The sequence below is a fragment of the Equus quagga genome, chromosome 19 (assembly GCF_021613505.1).
Source record: "Equus quagga isolate Etosha38 chromosome 19, UCLA_HA_Equagga_1.0, whole genome shotgun sequence".
In the NCBI taxonomy this organism is placed as follows: domain Eukaryota; kingdom Metazoa; phylum Chordata; class Mammalia; order Perissodactyla; family Equidae; genus Equus; species Equus quagga.
Window position 1 is genome coordinate 10,806,767 of NC_060285.1, and position 23,356 is coordinate 10,830,122.

Here is a 23,356-nt window from a genome sequence, read left to right on the forward strand (position 1 = left end):
CAAAGATTTCTCCTGTGTCTTCTACAGATTTTAGAGTCTTACATTTTACTCTTAAATCCATGATCCATTTTGAATTAATTTTTGTATGTGGTATAAGGGTTCTGGTTAAGGTCCATCTTTTTCCCTCTGGGTGTCCAGTTGTCCCAGCACTATTTATTGAAAACATTATTCTTCCTCCATTGGTAAGGACTTTTATTTTTACATTTTCTCTTACTCTCTAACAGCCCCTCAACTGCCTTTGATTTTAAGCCACTAATTTGTTGGGGAAGCCAGGTCATTTGTCCTACGGACTGTCACCTGTTTGGTGACTTCAAAGCTGAGGCTTGCTTATGCCTCTTAAAGACTCTGCCCCAAAGTCCCTGCCACTTTGGAGCCTTCTCTGACCCTCTCCCCGGCCTTGGCGAAGGCAGTTGATGCTGCCTCTGGGCTCCCTTAGTTCTGGGCACTCACCTCTCAGTGGGGTGAGGCCTCCAGGCTACCTCTGTCCCGTAGAGCAGGCACGTAGAGGAGCTGTGAGCGCCTCGATGCCGAGGCTGTGTCTTCCAGTGTCCAGCACAGCGTCTGGAAGCTTCAGGACATCTTTGTTGGAAAGATGACTCCAGCATCTCTCCTCAGGGCCCTCTGCCATGGAGTTTAACGTTCAGTCAGTGAAGAAAATAATGGGGAGCTGCCAGAGCCTCTGGGGTCTGAGCCTCCTCTGTGCATCCCCCCGGCCTCGGGGTGTGTGGATTGTATTGAAAAAGGGGAGCCATGGAGGCCCTTCACTGGGCCCCTTTCCCTGGGGAGCAAAGGGGCTGCACCAGCCCATGTTACCCCTGCCTCTCCGGGGTCCCGGGGCTGTGCCGGGCCAACATCTTGCTGGTTTGTGGGACCTGAGCAGGCAAGGTATCCTTCCCAGGCAGGTGCCTTCCCTGAGTGTGAGAGGGCGGGACCCCGTGGCCAGCCGCCCGCCCCCACCACACTGAATGTGTGCGGGGTCTAGCGTTGTGTGCTCCCTTGGGTCCTGGGAGTGGGGCAAGTCCCAGAGACAGCCTTCGAGGAGCCGCCACCGCCTGCCTCTCCTGGGTGCCAGGGACCATGCGTCTGTTAGTCAGGACATTGCCTCAAGTATTTTCACGGGATATTATGAAAACCTCGAATCATTTGGTACTACCCAGGCGGCCATAAAACCAAAATCTGCGTCACTTTCCTCACGTCTGAGATGTAGAAGATGCTACTTACTTCAAAGTTGCTGTGAGGAAACACATGAGCTAGTGTTGGGGAAAATGGGTTGTGGACCGTGAGGGCTGCCTGAGAGTACAGCGAATGGTTGGTAAGTCACAGGGCGCCGGCGCGGAAACATGGCGCATGGGTCCGGCTGCAGAAGCATCCCAGCGTCGTGGCCTCCCCTCCTTGCAAGGAGAGTCCCAAGCCTGTGGTAGTGCTTGTGTCCTGCTTGGAGCCTCTGGAGCGGGAGGGACAGCTCCTCCAAGGCCCCCAGTTGGTAGGCGATGGGGAGACAATGTGTTTATAGGACCTGGGTTTCAGCCTTGGCTCTGATTTTGGGGCAAGTCACCCACCCTCTCTGAGTGGATTTCTTCTTGTGAACTAAATGACCTGTGTGAGGAATGTGCGAGAACTCTGAGTGTTGAGTGTCACTCTGGGGCTCACAGGGGCGCTAGAGTCTGAGTGAGCTCAGCCCCGGGAAGAAGCTGGGCCTGGAGCCTTCTCCCAGGCTCCACTTGCTGAAGAGACAGGCTGGCAGGTGTCCCCTCCCTGTGGGCAGGATCAGAGCTCAGTGCTTGCCCCTTGCCACTGGGGAGTCCACACAGGGGCCTCTCAGTATTGCCTTTAGTCAAGAACAGAATGTCCTTTGACACTCCTCACCCTTGCTCAGAAGGGGAAGAATTAGGAGTATTTGCACTTCCTCTAGTACCCCCCCACCCCAATTCCCTGTGTTTATTCATTTAATTTGGGATGATAGACAAAGATGATGATCTACAACCCAAATCTTCTGTTTTAAGAAATATTTCTGGCCCTGTTTTTCAATTTTGCAACCATACTTACAGGAGCTATTCTTAGACTTGTCACTGTGTCTCTTTTTCAAAGCTTGCCACCAGGCTTTATATAGACACCTTCTCCATTTTTGAGATTCTTTATATAGATGCCTTCTCCACTTTTGAGTTTTTAATCTAGAGTCATCTCTTGGTCGATGTGTTAGAGATCGCTTATTTTTACAGGAAAATAGGAATGTAAAGGGCTCTCCTGGGTAAAAACTTAGAGCTAAGAGCAGACGTGGTGCAGGTGAGGGCAGAGGATGCCGGAGACGTTGGAGAGGGGCCAGGGCGAAGCCAGGAAGCGTGGGGAGACAGTGGGTGAAGAACCTTTTCGTCTGGGGTCAGGCTGCGGGCCTGGGGGCAACCCGGGAAGGCCCAGGGAGACCTCCCATTGGTCGGTATGTTCTGGCCGAGAGTATCAGCTGAGACTTGGAAGGGACTGTGAGAGGTCGTCTGGGCTGACCTCGGGGTTCCAGCTGAGATGGTCAGGTTTAGGGGCTTGGCCATTTTCTGGGTTCAGCAGCAGAGACCCTCTAGGGCCCGGCAAGTCTGTGCGGGGCCCACGGTTGGCCGTGGTGGAGCTGGGGCTGGAGTTCCGGCCAGGCCCTTTCCAGGGTCCACATTCCCCACGTTACCTCATTTGCTCAGTGGTTAGATGTTCCTCTGGTCGCTTTGCAGGCTCGTCTTCCAGGCCTCTGCTGCAGGGAGACTCGGTGACCCCAGGATGGTGTTGACCAGCTTGTCAACAGATGGCAGCACTGAAAGGGATGCCCGTCAAGGCCCTGGGGCTCAGATGCCCGTGGGTATAGGAGCGGCCAGCCTCCCGGGAGTGGCTTTGCCCTTTGAAAGTGGTTCCAGCCTCCAGCCTGGCACTGGTCCCTGTTTGTAAACTTGCAAGAACCCTAAGGACATCTCTTCTTGGGTGGCCTCTGGGTTACTTTTCAATGAAATTGTTAATTTGTTACCACAGGTACTGAAATTGTGGGGCCGACATGGGAGTCCAGCTAGGGTATCTGGGCGGGACCCTGGAATGCTGTCCTGTGTCCTGCCTGCTCCCATCTTTGCTTTCCCACCCGGAATCTTCCTTTATGCCAATTTCCTCAACTCTCTTTTCTGCTGCTCTGTGAAATACCTCAAATTCTTTTGGAAATATAGAGTGAAAATCAACAGATAATAAAGTAGATGTTATAAATCGTCTTGGTGCTGGGGATTCAGAGATGGAAATGTAGTCTTGCCTCAAAGAGTGACAGTCTTGGGAGGAGAACATAGAAGCAAATGACAGACCCTCTTTTTACCTGTAACAACAGAGGTGTGTAAAACGGATAGAAGTGTCTGATTGGGGCTGGCCCCGTGGCATAGTGGTTAAGTTTGGCATGCTCCACTTCGGTTCCTGGGTTCATGGGTTTGGATCCTGAGTGAGGACCTACACCACTTGTCAGCCATGCTGTGGCAATGACCCACGTGTAAAACAGAGGAAGATTGGCATACATGTTAGCTCAGGATCATCTTTTTCAGCAAAAAAGAAAAAAAGGAATGTCTGATCGGAGAGCGTGCTCGGGGCAGGCTCTTAGGAAGAGTGGTACCTGCGCTGAATTAAAAGATGAGCAGTTTGAAGGCGCACAGAGGGGGGTAGGACCACAGAGTCTCCAGAACAGCACAGCTGGATGGTGAGGAATGGGCGTCAGCCGTTAGGGGAATTGGAGAGAAATAGCAAAGGAAGGCACACGCCCTCAGGAGATGACCTCCTTGCTGGACTGGGAAGTGTGAAGATGTACAGATCCAGCAGGTGTTCACTGAGCACCTGCGGTGTGCCCAGCACAAGTGCCGGAGATCTAGTCGTGAGCAGAACAGTGCCCCTGCCCTCGGGGAGCTTGAGTCCAGTGAACGAGGCAGACAGTTAACAAATATATGAGTAAATGTAGTTTGTCACATGGAGGCAGATGGCAGTGAGTGCTCTGGAGAAAGAAAGCAAAGAGGTCAGCAGTGCCTGGGGTGGGGGAGGCATTGCCACGTTTGAGCAGGTGGTCAGGGCAGAGACCTAAAGGTAGTGCAGGAGCAAGCTGTGTGTCTGGGCAGAGAGACAGCCAGTGAAAAGGCCCTGTGGCAGGAGCAGGCTTGGTACGTTCAGGGAGCAGCAGGAGGCCAGTGTGGCCGGAGTGGTGGATTGAGGTGGGATTGTGGGAGATGAGACAAGATGAGAGAGCCATGGAGAGTCCATTGGGCAGTCTTGTGGGCCATTTTAAGGACAGCAGCTTATACTGCAAAGAAGACAACAGCTACTGGAGAGTTTTGAGCAGAGGAGGGGCCTGGTCTGGCTAATGTCTTGGAACGGCTCACATGGCTTTTGTGTGGGGCTTGGACAGCAGGGGCAAAAGCAGAAGCAGAGAGACTGGTCAGGAGCCTGTTCCATTAATCCAGGGGAGACACGTTGGGGGCTGGGACCAGCCTGATGGCTCAGGCCACAGTGACCTGTGGTCAGAGTCTGGTTGTATTTTGAAGGTGGATGTAGAGACCTGGGTGATTCTTTCCAGCACTCTCCCTCACCCTGGAAGGAGGCTAACATTGTGATTTCCTCTCTCGTAGGCCAACTCGTCACTTACTCCAAGGGTCTGCAGCCCCCTGCCGCTGGGCACGATGACGGTGAGGGGGGCCGGACTGGCCCCAGATCCAGCCTCGCCCACAACTGCGGCAGCCTCACCCAGCGTCTCTGCGATTCCCGAGGGCAGCCCCACAGCCATGGAGCAGCCTGTGTTCCTGATGACAACTGCCGCTCAGGCCATCTCTGGCTTCTTTGTTTGGACGGCCCTGCTCATCACCTGCCACCAGGTACCTGGCCAGTCAGGAGCCCCCAAGCCACAGAGCACCTAAAGGCCCTCTAGAAGGATCCTGAGAGGTTTATAGGCCAACAAAGTATTAGTTAGGCTAGGCTAGGCCAGGCCAGGCTGCAGTAATAAACCAACCCCGAAATCTCAGCGGCCTCACCAGGCGGAAGCTGACTTCTTGCTCACGTCCCAGCCCAGGGCAGGTCAGGTTCCATTTTGTGGCTCCAGCATCTTGCAGCTTCAAGGCATTGTCATCTGACAGCTGGGAGGAGGGACAAGTGGAGAAGGCACTCTGGACATTTAGCCATCTCAATCCAGAAATGACACTTGTCACTTCTTACCTTCCACGGCCAGAACTGGCCATGTGTCCAGCCTGAGCTGCAGGGGAGCCTGGGGACTGTTCAGGAGCATGTGGGTGTCAGTGACTGCTTCACAGATAAGAAAATGGAGACCCAGAGAGGGAAGAGGGCGGGGGAACTAGCCTGGTCACATACAGGTTGGTGGCAGAGCTCGGAGAGAAGTCAAGTCTCCTGTACTCGCCGTCCCAGAGGAGGCTGCTGTGGCTGAGACATGCCTTGGCTGCCCGAGGAAGGAGAAGTTTGCAGGTTGCCCAGCGAAGAGGGAAGGCTGAGCCCGTTTGTGTCCCGTCAGCTCCTCGCCTGCTGCCCTGGGATCCCCGTCCCTTCCAGAACCCGATTGCTTCCAAGGCATTTGGCTCTTAGCCGATGGAGAATGTTTGCTCTCTTCCTCCCGAGCCCGGGGCCAAATGTGAAGTCATGAGAGCTGGGACGAGAGACGCAGGCTGCTGGGCCTGAGGACCGGCTGCAGCCGTTCTTGGCATTCGTGTGTAGCTTTTATTTTTCCCCCTGCTTTCTAAAAACCACATGTCATTTTCCCAACTTGCCAGTGAGGCAGGCAGCGCTGCCTCTGTTTAACAGATGGGAAAAGGAGACACAGGAGGAGCACATCACTGCCGCCACTCAGCCAGGAAGCGCTTCCACCTTCCAGAGAAGCGAGAGTCCCGTCTGTCCCTCCCTCCATGCCAGACGTCAGTTAAGGGATGGGGCTGGGCAGGCGCCCACCTGGACGCCTGTGTTAACTCAGCTCCCCCGGGACCAGGTGTTTAGGAAGGACAGGGTCGGGGCACACACAGTGATTGAAGGCCTCCTCTGCACCATATGCCCGAGGTTCCGAAACCTGGCTGTGCGTGCAGGTGCCCGGGGAGCTTGTTACAAATGTGGTTTCCCCACCTCGTCCTTAGCTCTGATGTGGACAGTCTTGGGTGTGGTCTCGTGGACCCTGTGTCTGGGAAGCCAGCCTTGTGCCCCCCCGTGCACCCTGCAAGCTCTCCACACTCCTTGGTTTGGTGCTCACCACGGCCCTATGCTGGAAGTGTGCTGATTCATTTTACAGAGGACACTGAGGCTCAGGGTTGAGTAACTTGGTCACAGAACTAGTAAGTGGCAGAGTAGACAGCAAAGCTCGTTCCTGTCCCCTCAGCCGGGCCCCTCCTCCCGTGCTGCGGCGACAGTTGCGTCTCTGGCTGACGTGGCCTCTCTGCCCCCAGATCTACATGCACCTGCGCTGCTACAGCTGTCCCAACGAGCAGCGCTACATCGTGCGCATCCTCTTCATCGTGCCCATCTACGCCTTCGACTCCTGGCTCAGCCTCCTCTTCTTCACCAACGACCAGTACTACGTGTACTTCGGCACCGTGCGCGACTGCTACGAGGGTGAGGACACGTGCGGGGCGGCCACGGGGGCTGCACGCCCCCCCGCCTGGCATCTGGGAGCTAGAAGCCCCTCTCCCCAGTTCCTCCTCGAGGCCCCCTCACTTCTTTACCCACTTCAGGGTCTCCATCCAGGCCCAAATCGACAGGTAACAGCACACGTGTAGCCCGAGTGTCACCTTGCGGGGGCCCTGTGCGATGTGCCTCCCAAACGGCTTTACAGACACCTGGAGGCAGGGAGCCTCTCCCTGGGGCTCGTTCCTCAGTTCCGGCATCTCTGATGGGGAGGGGGCAGCAAGGAAGTGGTCCATTTGTAGAGAGAACCACAGGTACAGATGAATCAGGGCTTTATCCTTAGGGCCGTGGTAAAGCGGTGGCAGGGCTGGGCCTCCATCCCCACGTTTGTTAACTCTGAGGGCTTTGTCCCGGGAGAAGCCATATGTGCCACCCAAGAAGGCGACTCGCTCCGTTTCAGGGGCCTGTGTTCTCACGTGTGGTGTAGAAGCGTTGCCTGCTCCGGTGCTGAGCTCCAGGCACGGGCCGGGCCCTCTGCTGGGTGCTGGGCTGCAGAGGACGGCCAGCCCTCACCCCACCTGCCCTGCGGGAGTCTGTGCCACCTGAGCAGTCACCACGAGGAGACAGGAAAGCTCTCTCACGGGGCCCAGGAGCCCTGGCCTGGGAAGGTGCTGGACAGTTGTGCTGGAGACTGGCCACCACTAAGGAGAGGCCAGCAGCTGGAGAGGGGATTGCCCTGGGAGGCAAGGATGGGGACATATACAGCCTTGCAGGCCAAACAGAGAAATTTACATTTTCTTTTTCTATTGATGCATAAAAATATGACACGATTGGAAACAATAGGTTAGAAAAATCTCCATGTCGCGGGTGCATGAAGGAGGGAGAGGCCAGAGGCCCCAAGACAGGTCAGCGATGCCCAGGCCTGCACTGGAACAGGCCAGCAGGGGTGAGGAGGAGGGGTCCTTGAATTCACCTCTGACACCCACCCTCTTGTGGTTGTGCGTTTTCCAGTTTTCCTCCTCGTACCTCCACTGCCAGTTTCAGATAGAGTGACCACATGTGGGTTTTCTTATACTGATGCCGGGCAATGCTGACCACGACTGCTTGTCTGCTCCCTTGACCCGGGAGGGCTTTGCCCCCGGCCCTGGGCTCCATGGATATTGGCGTGCAGCATACTTGTCGCCTAAGAAGCGGGAATCTCTCTTCCTGTCCTGCTTTGAACCCGTGCATCCTTGAGGGCTCCCAGGGCACAGGAAATGCCTTTGGACTTGGCGAGGAAACGCAGGCACCTAACGGGAGCACGCTGCCCCAGCCGCAGGCCCGGCCTCCTTTCCGGCCAGGGCACCTCAGGCCTTTTCCTGGTGCCTGCAGAGCTCTTCCCCCGGCCAGCTCCTCCTCCTCCTCCATCTTGACTCCAGTGTCTCCTCAGGAAGGCTCCGCCTGTCGCTCTCACTCCAGCACCCTGTCTGTGTCCTCATGGCCTTACCGCGGTTTGCGGGTCAGTGCCCACAGCGTGGACCTGGTCTGCTCTGTCTCCCTGAGTGGACTGTTAGCTGTGCGGGAGCAGGAGCGGCTGGGCTGACAGAGCCAGGCACATGGGAGGTGCTCGCTCGCACCGTATTTTTTGAATGAATAAGTGACTTTATCAAACACCTGCTCCATGCCTTGTGTTTGCCCACGTGGGGCCTCATTGAATTCCCAGGCTGGTGTTCCTGCCCGGCCCTGCCAGCTGAAAATACTGAGGCCTGGGGGGACCTGCTCAGGGCGTAACTGGGGCTCCAGTGTCTGATGTTCCTGGAGGCAGCAGAGTCCCCAGGGAAGCCTCTAGGTACCTGGGGAGCCATAAAGGCTGGGCTTGAGAGGGTGGGGCTGAGAAGCCTTTTCTGATCAGTTGCCAGCCTTGCATGAGTATCCAGGAGCAGCGTCTGCCCACCGGTTCTTCAGCAGGAAAAAGCTCTTCCCTGCCAAGGCGGGGGCCTCTCCTGTGTGGTCGGTGGGGGCAAGTGTAGGCTCCCTTCTCTGCCAGGCTCTGAAGACTGGGGTGCCTGGCAGAAGGGGGGCCGCACAGCCAGGGAGCCTCGGCACCAACCTCACTCCCTGCCCCAGAGGCAGCAGCAGGTGGTTGGGGGGCTCCCCCCGCTCCAGAAGCCTCTTTGTTCAGGCCTTGGCTGTCCCAGCCTTCCTCGCAGCCTGTGTAAAGGTCCTCGCAGCAAGCCTGCTGCCCTGCCAAGCACATCGCCTAGCAACGCTATTATCCCCTTGGCCTCTCGGAGGGAGTTTACAAACAGCCCGACAGCTGCTGTGAAGTTCAGGCTGCCCTGGAGTCCACCAGCCTGTGGTGTCTGGGTTGTGGGCGTGGCCCTGGCTTGCCCTTTTCCGCACCTCTGCACTGTGTTTCGGACCCTCTGCCGTTGTTCCCTTATCTGCAAGTGCTCCAGCTGCCCACAAGCCCTGCCACTGTGGAGGTGGTGATGGGCTGTGTCCCTTAAAATTAAAAAGAGCTCCCCATTCGTTGCCCCTCCCACCCTTCCTCCTCAGTGTCCCAAGACCCAGGAAGGGGGCAGGAATAGACTGGGCTGGAGAACTCTCATTTCAGAGCCAGCCAGGCCTGGACCAAAGCCAGCTCAGAGCCAGGCTCTCCACTGGGCACTGCGCACACATTTGCTTTTCTTTTTAACAAAATTAAAACAACTAAAATTTTAGTTTTATTGAAGTACAGATCTTCCTCGACTTAGGATGGGGTTACATGCCGATAAACTCATCGTATATCGTAAGTCAAAAATGCATTTAATACACCTAACCTATCGAACATCATCTCTTAGGTTAGCCTACAGTTGGGCAAAAGCATCTAACACAAAGCCTATTTTATAGGAAAGTGTTGAATATCTTGTGATTTATTGAATGCTTTACTGAAAGTGAACGACCGAGTGCTTGTGGGTACAGAAAGGTGGTAGGATGTCGGTTGTTCACCCTCCTGATCACGGGGCTGACTGGGAGCTGCGCTCACTGCCGCTGCCCTGCATCACGGGAGGGTGTAGTAGCGCATACCGCCAGCCCGGGAAAAGATCAAAACCCGAAACTCCAAGTACGGTTTCTACTGAACGCATATTGCTTTTGTACCTTTGTAAAGTCAAAAAATCTTAGGAACCATCGTAAGTCAGAGACCAACTGTAATAGGTGCATATGGTTGTAATGCAAAACTGCCCTGACTCCTCCTGATTCCCAAGTTCACTGTGCTTTCAACTCTTTAAACTGTTCTTTTTTTTTTCCTAGAATAACCTAAAAATATGCTTATACTGTTGATTTTTTTTTTTTTTTGAGGAAGATTAGCCCTGAGCTAACATCTACCACCAATCCACCTCTTTTTGCTGAGGAAGACTGGCCCTGAGCTAACATCCATGCCCATCTTCCTCTACTTTATATGTGGGATGCCTACCACAGCATGGCTTGTCAAGCGGTGCCATGTCCGCACCCAGGATCCGAAGCAGCGAACCCTGGGCTGCCGAAGCAGAATGTGCGCACTTAACCGCTGCACCACCGGGCCGTCCCCAATTGATTTTTCCATTTTAGGTAGAGTTCCGTAGTGACTTCCTACTGTAGAAGGCCTTGATTTAGGTATCTCACTCCCAACCATCCCCCCCACACACGGTTTTCTTTCCTATGTCTTTTCCGTGTGACTGTATCACAGTGTTTTCTAAGTCTGCATTCAGTGTTTGCATTATTGTGTGTCTGTGAATGTTTTTCGAAGCTGAGCCTCACGGTATCCCAAGACTGCATTTCCTTGTACAACTTTTTGTTCTTCTTCTGGTTACCGCTTGGCTTGCTATTTGGTTTGCTGTTTTCTGTGTATCTATCATTAATTTGTTCCCAAATGCTTCAACTGAATGAAAAAGAGAAACCCTCCTCAGTGCAGTCAGACAGTCAGTTAAGGATCTGTTAGCTCTGGGTTTCCCGGGGGCGTTCTTCCCGGAGCGCTGCCCTCCTCGCTCCAGGCTGGCCTCGTTGCTTTCAGGCCTCTTACTGCTCAGCTGTTGTCCTGGGTCTTTCCTTCACCGTCATCCCGGAATCCTGTTCGCCTCTCCCGTGCTGAATCCTGTTCCCTGGGTACTATTTTTTTTTCACTTCTGTGGTTTTTTTCTCTCTTTTTGGTTAGAGCACATCTTCCAGGAGCTCCCTGAGAAAATGGGTGGATGGGAGTTCTATCTTTTGAAATCTGAAAGTTGTCTGCAATTATCTCTATTATATTGTTGTGTTTGTTTGGTATTCAATGGGAATGCAATTCTAAGTTGGAAATCATTCTCCCATGTTTTTCGCCGTCTTTTAGCTTACGGTGTCGTTTTTGGAAAGTCTCTTGGATTTGATGCTTAATGCCGGGATGTGACCTGCTTTTTTTTTTCTTGCTTTTAGAAGGTCTTGCCTTTATCCCCAGTATTCTGAAATCTCACAAGAGGTGGGATATTCGTTGTGCAGGGCACCTGGTGGGCCTCCCCTTTGGGTGATAGGACATGGGACATTTTCTCTGCCATTTTTATGCAGCGGTGGGGCAGGCACCAAATGAAGTCTGATTCTGGGCCTGTTCCCACAGAGAAGAATTTTTCATTTCTAACCTGGGAGGTGAAAGCTGGGCAGGCTGAGTTACGGGTGCAGATAGGGGAGGAGACCTGGATGTCCTGCCCTTCGTATTCAGACTTCGTCTCTATTTTCTGCAAGTGTCCTCATCGCTGCCCTCAGCTGGGCCAGGTTCTCTGAGGACAGAGCCATCCCAGCCTGTCTTGAAAGTGCAAACCCAGTCGCTGCAGGTGGAGACTTGTAGCCACCTTCTCCCGCACCGGCACCCTCAGAACTGCCAGTATGTCTAGTTCTAAGGGTTTCTGGGGTTCTTGGCGGCTCCCTCCCCTCCCTGGATCAGTGACCGTGCTGCATCTCCCAGAGCTTTTGTCACCATCTCTTGTCGTCTGTCTCCCGTGCCCTCTCCTTGTCCTTGAAGATTTGTACTTTCCACCCATTCCTTCTCATTTCAGGTGGGAGAGGAGAGGGCAGAGATAAACCCTGCTCCTTGGTGGCAGTATCGCCATTTTGCGAGGGGAGGGCTGAGTCCCAGAGAAGTAAGCAGCTTGCCTGGGGTCCCACTCTGGCGGTTCTGTCCTCTGTAAGGGCCGGACTTCACAGTGCAGTGGGACGTGCCACCAAGGGAACGGAGCAGGCAGGCAGAGGAGGGGTGGGAACCGCCCCCCTTACTTGAATTTAGTGTTTGATTGTGGTCAGGCTGGGGAGGAGCCCCTGAGGATGACTCAGACAGCCCCAGGGCACTCTGTGATCAGAGGGGTACAGGGAGGCCAGAGTTCAGAGGAGGGAGATGCAGCTTCGACTGTTGCCTTATGCGGGCGGCACTGTTTTGTTAATGTTTATGTGGTACTTCACAGTTTTACCATGTATTTCTCATTACTGTTAGTTCATTCTCGCCTCCCAATTACCTGCTGGAGTGTATATTATCCTCATTTTACAAATGTGAAAAAAAAAACTCGAGTAGGCTACGAGACTCACCCCAGATTACCCAGAGAGTAATTACCAGAGGCCAGACTCAGCCCTGGGTCCGAGTCCCAGGAATTGCTCTGTGCCAGGCTTGGTGAAGGAGTGCAGGACAGATTTCTTCCCTGGAAAAGTACCAGCTCTTGTTAGGAGAAGAGATTTTACCTGTATGGAAATAAACAAATAAAGAATGATGCTTCATACGCTCAGTTTCAGTTGGACGAACTTAACTTCCTGGAATCTGACCCAAAGTGAAACATCTTCCTAGGCAGAGAGAGCACAGTCAAGGTGAACCCAGCCGAGGGCCACAGACACGGGGCCACCACAGACCAAAGGCCAGTGTGCTGCCAGAAGGACTCACTGGCTCGTTGTGGCCCTGATAGCCACAGCTCTGACAGAGCCAGGAATTAGAAGAGCTCCATCAGTCAGAATAAAAAAAGATATTCAGAAGAAACCAGTAGAAAAGAGAGATCAGAAACAGCGTTCTGGGTGGCAGGAAGCAGCAATAAGCAGGCTCAGCACTGGACAGAGAAGCCCCGAGGGAGGAGGGAACTGCCAGTGGGGCAACTTGGCTCAAGGTCTGGGGTCATTGGTAGGGGCGGGTTCCTGCCCACCCTGGTTGTAGCACATTGTGTCCACTATTGTCCATGATGATCACCGGTCACTGGAAAAGGGGGAAAGAATGTTCTGAGGCCCCTCATTACTGAGCAGAGAAGATTTCTCTCCAAAGTAGTCAAAATTAAGTTTTCCGAGATCATTTACAAGTTATGTGAAACACGGAGTGCCCTAAGTCTTTCCAGATAACCAGAGCATTTCTGTGTATAGAAAGAAGGCTAGGCCGCGAGGCCGGGTCTAGGTGCTGAAGGTGGGCAGAGGAGGTGAGTTTGGAGTGGTCATTGAGGCTCTGCACACAGCGCGTGGCACACGACAGGTGTCCAGCGAGAACTGGTTGAACGAACAGACGGACGTGCCCACCTCACCTCTAGTGGGGACCCCATGATGATCCTGGCTCAGGGAGCTGCTGGCGGAGAGGCTGGAGTGCTCTTCTTAGTGGATCCTGTCTGGAAGCCCTGGGGGGCCCTTGGGGCTGTGCTGGAGGTTGGATGGAGAGCAGTCTCTTGGGCTACAGCTTCCTGTCCAGGCAGCTCCAGGTTAGAGAAGCTGCCGGTGAGAAAAGGAAGCCTTGAGTCTCAGGGTCAGAAGGAACACTAAAGTTGCAGCTGCTTGGAAATGCCTTTATATTGTCTCTCACGGGCTGCCAGCCTCTCATCGCATGCTTCCACTGGCAGAGAGCCCACGACCATCCATCTCTGAAGACTGCCTGTTAGAAAGTGTTTCTTACATTAAGCTGAACTCCTAGGATCCACCCCTGGGACGAGTGGATCCTGTCTGACTGTCTGGACAAGGTGGCTGTCACTTACCTGAAGAGAGTGACCCCTGATGTCTTCTCTCCAGGCCTCAAGGCTCCAGTACGATCCTCATTTCATCCCCATCCTGGTCCTTCTCTCCTGATTGTGTGCATTTGTCTCTAGTTCATCTAAGATTTGGTATTTAGAGTGGAACAGAAAGTTGCAGGTACCTAATTGTCTAGGGTTGGGGAGAGAGAGAGACCATCCTTCCCCTCATACTGGATGCTCCCCTCTAGTCTGGAGGGCCTGCTCTTTGGTCTCCTCATCACTTATGTGTCCCCAGAGCCTGGCACAAAGTCTGTAGTGAATATTTAGTGCCATAATGTCATTTTGTATCTCTGGGGCCTCTCCAGGGGACCGGAAGTGTGGTTAGAAGGTGGTCAGGTGACAAGGCTGCTGGCTGAGAGGCCCACTGCTGATGTCCATGCAGCGTTTCTGTTCTCCTGTGTCCAGGGCCAGCGTATCTTTGTGTTCGTTCCTGGGGTGTGTGTTGAGGCGTCCGTTTTGAGCACCATTGCTGGGGTGTTGGGTGACGTTTTGCAAGGCTCTAATTTCCTCGGAGGGCCTTGATTTGTCCAGGTGGCCAGCGGGTCCTGTGTGGGCTGGCTGAGTCATCTTGAGGAGATTCTGTCTTCTCTCTCTTCTCTGAGAATGCGTTATTGCCTCACTAATGATCCCTTAAAGGAAATCGTCAGCAAATTGGCATTTTACAGACTTCCTGGCCCCATGGCTCCGTTAAAAGGCCAAGAATCTTGAACTGAGGGAGATGGATGAAATTTGACGGTTCTGACCAGTTGACTGCAGAGCTGGCTAGACAGCTGCACCACGTCATTCAGGGGGATGCTGACGTACATTGCGACACGGGAAAGGATATGAGCTCAGGCTCCAAGCTCTTCCCAGGAGTGGATTGCAAGGTGGCCTAGCTTGGGAGGGCGGTTCTAGAAGGAGGAGGCTGATGAGCTTCAGGCCACTCTGGCTTTTCTGGAGGGTTTTGTCTTTGGCGACCGGAAGTCTGATCACCTTGGAGAGTGTGAGACTGAGTGTAGGCCGCACCTGCCTCCTCTGCCTCCCTGAGCCTCACCTGGAGTTCTGGCCCACGTCTGCCCACTCGTTCCTCCTGTGTGGACCGGCTGTGTATTAGTGCCCAGCCCTCTGGTAGTTGTTGGGGGTTGCCCTCACTTCCTTCCTGCTAGGAGTTTACAGTCTTGAAAGAACAACAGGGAAGGCACCGTGGACTGCTCGCTCTGAGCTCAGCCTTTTCTAAGGCGTCACACTCTCCCCGTCCTCACAGCAGCCCCACAAGGAGGGAGCTCTTGTTATCCCCACTTACACAGGAGAAACCGAGGCAGGGAGTACTTACGAAACTGGCCTGAGGCCACATAGCTGCTAAGTGGTGGAGCCACCGTCCACACCCAGACCATCTGGCTCCCGGGTCCATCGCTTTCCTGCTACTTTGTGCTGCCCTTTGTACTGGGAGGGTCAACCCGATCAGCAGAGGATGGTGGTGTGTGAAATGAGCATGGCAGCAGGACGGGAGGCCACCAAGGAGGAGGTAGCCTCTCGCTGGGTCTACCTCTGGGAGTTAGCAGAGGGACCAGAATGTCCCACTGTGGGGAGAGGTGAGGGGTCACGGCATGCCCTGGGAACTCCAGGAGTGGTTTTAGATGTATTCCACCTCCTGTGACTACGTGAATAACTTACCCCAGAAGAGACAACCGTTTATTTTGTTCATGGATAGTGCGGGTCAGGAGTTTGGACAGGGCACAGTGGGGATAGTGTGTCCCTGCTGTGTGATGTCTGAGTCTTAGCTGGGGAACCGGAAGGCTGGGGGAGGAGTCATCTGACGCTGGTTCACTCAGGTGTCTGGCTGTTGGTGCTGGTGTCAGCTGGGGGCTCAGTTCCTCCCACATTAGCCTCTCCATGTGGTCTCTCCACATGGACTAGCTTGAGCTTCCTTGCAGCATGGTGGCTACATCTGAGAGTAAGCATCTCAAGAGAGAAGCAGACGGAGGAAAGAGCCCTTTTCTAACCCCAACATCAGATGTCAGGAAGCATCACTTCTGCTGTAGTCACCCTGCTCCACCCAGATGCAAAGGCAGGGAGCGAGACCCCACCTCTCAGCGGAGGAGTGTCACTGTCACAGGATGTAGCCATCTTTGGAAAATACCACTGACCACAATATAGCTGGACCCAGCTTGGAATGGACTCATTTATTCTACTTGGCCTTGTGTGGTTTTGGACAAAGGTTATTAGCAGGCTGACATCAGATTTGGCTTGATGCCCCCTTACTCTCAAATGCCCCAAAGTTCTTGTCAGTGAAGAGTGATCTAGGGTTCATCAGAGATTCCTGCAGTCACCAAACATCCCGAGCTGCCTCTATGCCAGGCAGGCAGCGCTCAGAGTCCTCAGCCCCATCAAGGGACACAAGTCCCTGAGGAAGGCAGTCAGATAAACAGTAATGGCTGTGACAGCCTACACTCAGTGCCACCAAGCGCTGGCCACTCTTCTGAGCACTTTGCATATGTCCTTGACCCTCACAACTGCCTGTCAAGGTAGTTGTTCCTGTTATCCCCATTGAACAGAGGAGGAAGCTGAGGCACAGAGAGGCTCGCAGCTAACGGGTAGAAGACCCACGTTGCAAACCCTCTGCTTTCTGTCTGTAGAGGGACAGTCACAGCTCCGTGTGGTAGGTGCTGTGGGTTCCCAGGCAGTGGGATCGGCCAGAGCGAAAGCATGGAAGGTGGCAGCCTGCTGGAAGGAGGTGTGAGGGGTGGGCAGGGACCCCGTTACCTGTGGAAAGAGCTGGAGTGCCGAGCCAAGGGGCTGCGCCCCGGAGCCTCGATGCTGCAGGGGGGTGGCAGCATCAGATGAGGAAGAACCCTCTGGCTGCAGGGCTGTGGGTGCCTCCCTTGACCTTCCTGTCTTCTGACCCTCTTCTGACCCTCCCTTGGCCTCACTCCTTCACTGGATGCCTTTCTGGTTCCCATGCTCTTGGCCTCTGCTTTCTCCTTCACCCTTCCCTTTGTGGTGTCCTCTGCTGTGCTCTGTTACTCCCCTCCACTCTCTCCCTCCTCCCTCTGGCACATCTAGCCTCTAGCAGCTGCAGGCAACCACCTTCATTTTGCTGACCCAGCAGAAGTCCTCTGACCAGGAGACTGATTACAATGTATTGCTGTATTTAGAGCACTTACAACATACTTCTATGCTATTGGTCACTGTTGCAAATTTTGCATCTTTATGGTGATCTCGAGCTGTGTCCTGATTCACAAGGAGCTGACCCAGCTTCCCAAGACATTTGTGCTACATTTTGTCCCCCTCGTAGGTTTCGTTACGGCTTACAGTGCTGTGCGTGCTGAGATGGCACAAGTTGTGGGATGGGTAAAGCTTCTGCTATCTCATTCTGGCTTAAAATTTCTCCCTCTGAAGAATGTTGTATTGTTGTTTTGTTGTGAAATTGTGATCCATATCACACAAACAAAAAAGTGCTTAAAGTTAATAAATAATTGTAAAAGCCAATCCCTGTTGAACCCCAGAAGGTGCACACTGCCAGCCCCCCCAAGCCCCCAGCCTGGCCGTCCTGTCGCCCCGCTCCAGCCTCCCCACACGATCCTGAAGTTTGTGGCAATCGCTTCTTGGCTGTTCTTTACAGCGTGCGCAGCAGGGTTATGTACGCAGCCCTCGTGCGCACAGGCCCCCGGCAGCGCAGTGCAGCTCTGCCTGATGTTGATTACACACCGGTCACCGTGCGGGTTCTCGCGTCCGTGAGGGCCCTCCGTTGCTGCCTGTGACTGTGGTTCTTCCACTTTCTTTGCGGTTTAGAATCTGCCATCTGTTTACCCATCCTGTTGATTTGGGTGGTTTTCTCTGGACACTCTTTTCACAGCCTTGGTCATCTATAATTTCCTGAGCCTGTGCTATGAATACCTCGGGGGAGAAAGTTCCATCATGTCAGAGATCAGAGGGAAGCCCATTGAGTGAGTATGAAGTCCCTCTGGAGCCCCCCTCAACACCCTGCTTCCTGGGCCTGACATTCTGGTAGCTGTCCTGGCGTCAGTTGGACACACAGACCGCATCTGCCTGTGACCTTGACCTGCTGGGCCTCTCCTGCACTTCCTGAGCGAGGCCGTTCACTGGACTCGGGAGGGCCTCTCTAGCGCTTTCTCCTCTCTCTTCCTGTCCCTGTTCACCTGTTTCTCCCTCTTGCAGTTTTCACATTTAGTGCTTTTCCAGTCAGTTTGTCCTCCCTAGGCTGGTGCGGCCCTGCTCCCTCACACCCTACCGCAGTTGCACTTGCTCTCCTGTGTCTCCCCTGTGCTTGGCCTCGGGCAAAGGCTGCCCAGGATCTCTGCCATTCCCGCCCCACCCTGATCTACCCCGGATGTGCGCCTTCCTCAGCCCCGCCTTTCCCGAGTCCTGGCTCTGCTCACCAGCCCCATCTCTGCTTGTCTCTTCCAGGTCCAGCTGTGTATATGGCACGTGCTGCCTCTGGGGAAAGACTTACTCCATCGGATTCCTGCGGTTCTGCAAGCAGGTGTGTGCCCCCAGCAGCTGCCCCAGTCAAGAGTTGCAGCCAGGGCCCAGGAGCCAGGGGCTGTGCCCTGGAGCAGCCCCTGTAGGGGCTGTGCTGCCCTGGTGGACAAAGTAGCTGAGGCGGGTGTCGGACAGGGATGATCCTGCCGTAGGCTGCCCTGGGCCCCCTCTGTGGAGTTCCTGTTTCCTGCAAGGCATCCCCAGCCCCAGCAGCCACTCCCCAAGCTGTTAGGGATGCACATGCATTAGCAGGGTGTGCTCAGAGGGGCAGCACAGGTGTCCTGGGAGGGTCTGATGCAGCCCTGGGCACTCTTGCTCGCTTTGACCATGTCTTGGTGTGCGTGAGAATGAGAGGAAGTGCATGGGGATTCTGGAATCTCAGTTTGAAAACTTCTCATCAGCTGTGGCCAGAGGCCAGGAGGGTTTCTGCATTACAGACACATGTCCAGACAGGCCTGTGTAGTCTCTGGTCTCGTCCCCCTTTTCCTAGTTGGCAGTCCAGCAGCTTCCGGTTTCCTTGGCTACCCTCCCTGTGGTCCATGGTGTCCTGGGTGGAGGCAGTGGGGTGTCGTGGTTAAGTGCATGGGCCTGGTGCCTGACCATCTGAGTTTGATTTCCAGCTTCTTCTCTGACTCTGTGACCTTGGCTAAGTTACGTAACCTCTCTCAGTCTGCATTTCCTCTTCTGTAAAATGGGCGTGATGATACTTATCTCAAGGGATGGTTTAAGGAGCGGGTGAGGTAATGGTGTGAAGTAGTTAATATAGCCCGGCCCGAGCCCACTGTCTCTTCAGGGAGGCAGAGTCGTGCCACCCCCGGCCTGTGTGACCCGACCTAGTCTCTGGGGCTCCACAGGGCCTCTGTCGGCCCCTCCAGGTCGCCAGGATAGTCACAAGAGGAAGTGAAACGCACAGGCAATCACCACTGCTCCCGTCTGCACAGGGCCAGTGCCCGCAGCACAGGCACACCCACAGAGCACCCACCTGGCCATACCAGGTCTCCAGTTCTGCTTCCAGATCTTCCTTGCCTCAGGTGTTCCTGAATTCAGAATCTCTCCACTGGGCCTCCAGGGAAAGAGTTAAAACTGTCCTGGTGCAGGGTGGGTGGGGCCTTTCAGAGCCATTGTTTACCAGCTCAGCCGCCCAGGGCCCAGCTGTGACTCACGGCCTTTGATGATTATATTGTGTACAAAGTTTTGATCCCATGATCACTAGCTTGCTAGTTGCCTTGTTAGAAATGATTCCCCAGCCCTGTGGGCTCAGATGTTCTGCTCTTGCTCCTGATGGTGGCAGGAGAAGTAGTGAAAGGAAGGGGAACAAAAGAAACTTCACCCCTTCCCACAGTGAGAGAGCCCGGGAGCTTCTCCAGCAGACACAGAAAGAGGCCTGAGAAACCCAGGACCAGCCCAGGGTCTGAATCTCCTGGAGGCTTGTTAGAAGCAGAGATTCTTGGGTCAGCCACCCCCACGCTGGCCTGACGAGAAGGTCTGGGACCTGGAGCGAGTTCAGAGCTCGCCAGGTGATTCGGAGGTCCAGCCTGGCCTGGGAGCCGCTGACCGATTTCAGGCCCGATCCAGGGCTGCGGTGGAGTGAAGGCTCTGGGACCTTCTGACTTAGGCTCTGATGCCTCTTCTGCCGCTTCAACTTCTCCGTGCCTCAGTTTCCTCATCTGTCATGTGGATGACGACAGTACGTACATCATGGGCTGTTCTGAGCACCAAGTGAGCTGGCCCGGGACAGCACCAGCCTCTTGGCAGGCTCTTAGCGCTCACTCAGTGCAGATTGCTCCTTCTTTGCCCCAAACAGTGCTGGTCCCACTTCCTCCAGGTGGGGTGGTTTGTGGGGTTTGCTGACAACAGCATCACCCCTCTAGCCACTATCACGTGATCTTCTCCTTGTGGCAGCCCCACAACTCAGGCTGCTGGGCCTGCCCTGCACTCCGATCCCCGGGCAGGGCAGAAACTTGGGCTCAGCAGGCTGCTTTCTCTGCTCCAGGGTCCCTGCCCTATTTGGAGCCACACTTGCTTAGCCTTTTAATACTCCCACTCCCACAAAAGGAGCCTCATGGCTTTGGTTAACTTGATTTCCAGAGAATGGGATTCTAGTGATTTCCTGGGCACCGTGGGTACCCCTTGAGTTTACTGGGGCCTCCACGGGCACTGTGGAGACCTGGCTCGGAATGCTGTCAGTGGCTGAGCAGGCCAGCAGAGCCCTTTACTGAAAGCACAGAGGTGGGTGACCTCTGAGAAGACATTGTGCTGTCCTGTTCTGCAGTCTCCACACTGCAACCCTGTGGCCTGGGGGCTGGTCACATTCATTTACCAGTGAGGCTAAGGGACCCCTCACTCGAGCTTCACAGCTGGTAGTTGGTGAAGCCAGAATTGACACTCAGATGTCGGGACTGCAGACCCTGTGCTTTGGGCTGCTTCCTATTCCATGCTCTGTAGGTCCTCTCTACCCCAGTAAGACCCACAGCGACACGAACCCTGAATGCAGGCCCAGGCTGTGCAGCAAGGAGCCGGACTCGGGGGTGGATGAGGAAGATGACAGGAGGCCCTTGCCCACCCCTGCTCCCCCAGTGGCCACTCTCTGGAGCAAGGCCCCGGCCTTGCCCGTCCCCCAGCCACCTTCCTGCTGCAGCCCTTTACCGGCACTTATCCGTCGCACTTGTCCGCTCTCCGCATCTGGGCCTTGGTGTGAGCTGCTCCCCCTGCCTGGAAGAGAAGCCTGCCCCCTTGTCTGTCTGGCGCGTTCCTGCTGATGCCTCCTCCGAGAAGCCCTCTCTGATGATATCTTCTGTCTCCTGCTCCTCCATCCCCTCATCGGTCATCCTTTCCTCCTTCTCTGTCTTCTCACACAGCTACATTGCACTGTCACGTCTCACATCATCTGCCTCCCCCTCCAGACGGCAGTCCCCTCGGGGCAGGGCATTGGGCTCTCCTCTGCTGTCTGCCGGCGTCCAGCACAGGCCCAGCTGGCCAGAGGAGGTGCTTGTTACACGGGTTCTGTGCTCATCCTTGCCTCTTGGCCTTCTTCCCCTCACAGGCCACCCTGCAGTTCTGCGTGGTGAAGCCGCTCATGGCTGTCAGCACCGTGGTCCTCCAGGCCTTCGGCAAGTACCGGGATGGTGACTTTGAGTAAGCAGCGGATCCCCTGCGCGGTGTGTGGGGGTCATGTCAGTGCAGGGGTGGCTGGCCCTGCCCAGAGGCTGATGCCCTGCCTTCCTCCGACCTCCCTGAACCCCTGAGTGGCGAGGCGCGAGCCTGGCAGCGGCCGTCTTCACACTTGGCCCTGATTCAGCACAGAAGCGAACCCTCAGCTTTCGTCATCTTCATATACAGGCGGTGGTGCCCTGGGGATGGGCCAAGAAGGGACAGTGACCACTCCCAAGGCAGGGAGCGAGAGGGTCAGAGCCCCCGAGAGGCCCATCGTGAGTTCCCAGGTAGAAGGCCTCTCCCGTGTAAAGTGTCACACACTCTTCATTTTGGGGGCTAGTGAAAGTGACCAGGTGTCCAGGCCCTGTCCTTGCAGATGCTTCCTGTGTACTCCCTGTGCCCACACAATGGCCCCACCCAGGTGGGTGAGCAGACTGAGCCTCACTGGGGGACATAACTCGGCTCAAGTGAAAAGAGCAAAACTGAGCGTCGTGTCGCTCAGACACCTGCCGCCTGACTGTCAGGCTGAGCCCCCAACTGGCTTCCACGCCTGTGTCCTGCGCTAGGAGTATGGGCACCAGAGTTGCAGGCGGGTGGCTCAGACGCGTCTGTGGTGAAGCCGAGGCAGGAGGGCTGACCTGGGCCGCAGCGCACACCCTTGCACCCCTCCCCCGATGTGTGGACCCCTTCGATCGCCTCTCTTCAGTGCACTACTGAGAGCCATGGGGCTTGGCATACGGGCAGGGCAGAGGAGGGAGGGAGGCCCCTTGTCCCTCAGAAGGGTCTGTTCAAGCCGGAGAATGCGCCCCTGTCCCCTCAGTGTCACCAGCGGCTACCTCTACGTGACCATCATCTACAACATCTCCGTCAGCCTGGCGCTCTACGCCCTCTTCCTCTTCTACTTCGCCACGCGGGAGCTGCTCAGCCCCTACAGCCCCGTCCTCAAGTTCTTCATGGTCAAGTCCGTCATCTTCCTCTCCTTCTGGCAGGGTAAGCCTCCTCCCAGCCCCTGTGAGGCTTGTGTGCCGCCCTGTCCCCTGAGCCGTGTCCCCTTCCTCCTGCTCACCATCCCCTGGGCGATCCTGGCCTAGAGCTCAGAGGGGCCTCCATCCACTAGGCGCCCGCTGGGTGTGAAGTCTGGGCCCTCAGGGGCCTTTCACAGGAGCCGTGGGGAGCTTTGGTGGGGCCACTTCATGGATGGGGGATCCCAGGGGCCCCGCATAATTGACGACGTCTCAGTGTTGGTGGCCAGCGAGGAGCTTGGGGAGTGGGGTTTCCTGGAAGTCTCAGCTTAGTCTTGGCATCCCTGCCTCACCGGAGCAGCTGTGGACCCTGCTTCCGTCCTCCCTGGGGGGTGTGGCATTTGGGGGGCTGCATGGAGGAAGGGGGTCCATTCTGGGACCAGACACCCACGCCTACCCTTCTAGGCATGCTCCTGGCCATCCTGGAGAAGTGCGGGGCCATCCCCAAGATCCACTCGGCCCGCGTGTCCGTGGGCGAGGGCACCGTGGCTGCCGGCTACCAGGACTTCATCATCTGCGTGGAGATGTTCTTCGCAGCTCTGGCCCTGCGGCACGCCTTCACTTACAAGGTCTATGCTGACAAGAGGCTGGATGCACAAGGTATGAGCCCAGTTGTGGAGATGCCCCCGGGCAGGAGCAACGCTCCGCGGCCCCACGCCCGGGCCCCTCCTGCCTCCCGGTCTCCCACAGGTTTTGATGGCTCAGGCATCCCCAGTTTTACATGTGGCAAAGGAGCCAGAGGTTGAGGCTCCTCCACCCCGTTGCCAGGCAGGGGGCGTGTCCTGGAAGCTAGGCCCACCTGTCTCTGGCAGCCGGGCTGGGGTGTGGAGACCCCGAGGTGCAATAGCACAGTACCCACATGGGAAGTCAGGACGGAGACCCTAGAATACACAGGTTCCTACCAGCTCCTGACGTCGAACACGTTACTCATTTTGTCCTATAGTCCTCTGTCTCTGAAGTTCTTTTTTTTAAAACCTGATTCCTTCTAAGAAACAGACTCAGAGGGTAATAGCTTTTAACAGCTTTCTTTTTACACCTGCTCATCTCCGTCTTTGTTAGAACAGATGTGGCAGCCCCAGTTTGACATTAGAATGCCCTGGAGAGTCTTCA

The 23,356-nt window shown here is 55.2% G+C and overlaps 1 protein-coding gene across 4 annotated transcripts in view; it reads left to right on the forward strand.

Annotated features, from left to right (window-relative positions):
• Window positions 1-23,356, forward strand: part of TMEM184B (transmembrane protein 184B) — a 46,947-nt gene that overhangs the window by 18,713 nt on the left and 4,878 nt on the right. For 3 of the 4 annotated variants that reach the window (XM_046646203.1, XM_046646200.1, XM_046646202.1), the window contains exons 2-8: window positions 4,620-4,862; window positions 6,426-6,591; window positions 17,425-17,515; window positions 17,997-18,072; window positions 21,115-21,206; window positions 22,045-22,214; window positions 22,652-22,846. In XM_046646203.1, coding sequence (XP_046502159.1) covers window positions 4,671-4,862; window positions 6,426-6,591; window positions 17,425-17,515; window positions 17,997-18,072; window positions 21,115-21,206; window positions 22,045-22,214; window positions 22,652-22,846 — 982 coding nt within the window. In that variant the 5' untranslated portion in view covers window positions 4,620-4,670. Of the gene's footprint in view, window positions 1-4,619; window positions 4,863-4,909; window positions 5,702-6,425; window positions 6,592-17,424; window positions 17,516-17,996; window positions 18,073-21,114; window positions 21,207-22,044; window positions 22,215-22,651; window positions 22,847-23,356 lie in introns of those variants that run through there. The other variant, XM_046646204.1, reaches the window with a different exon arrangement.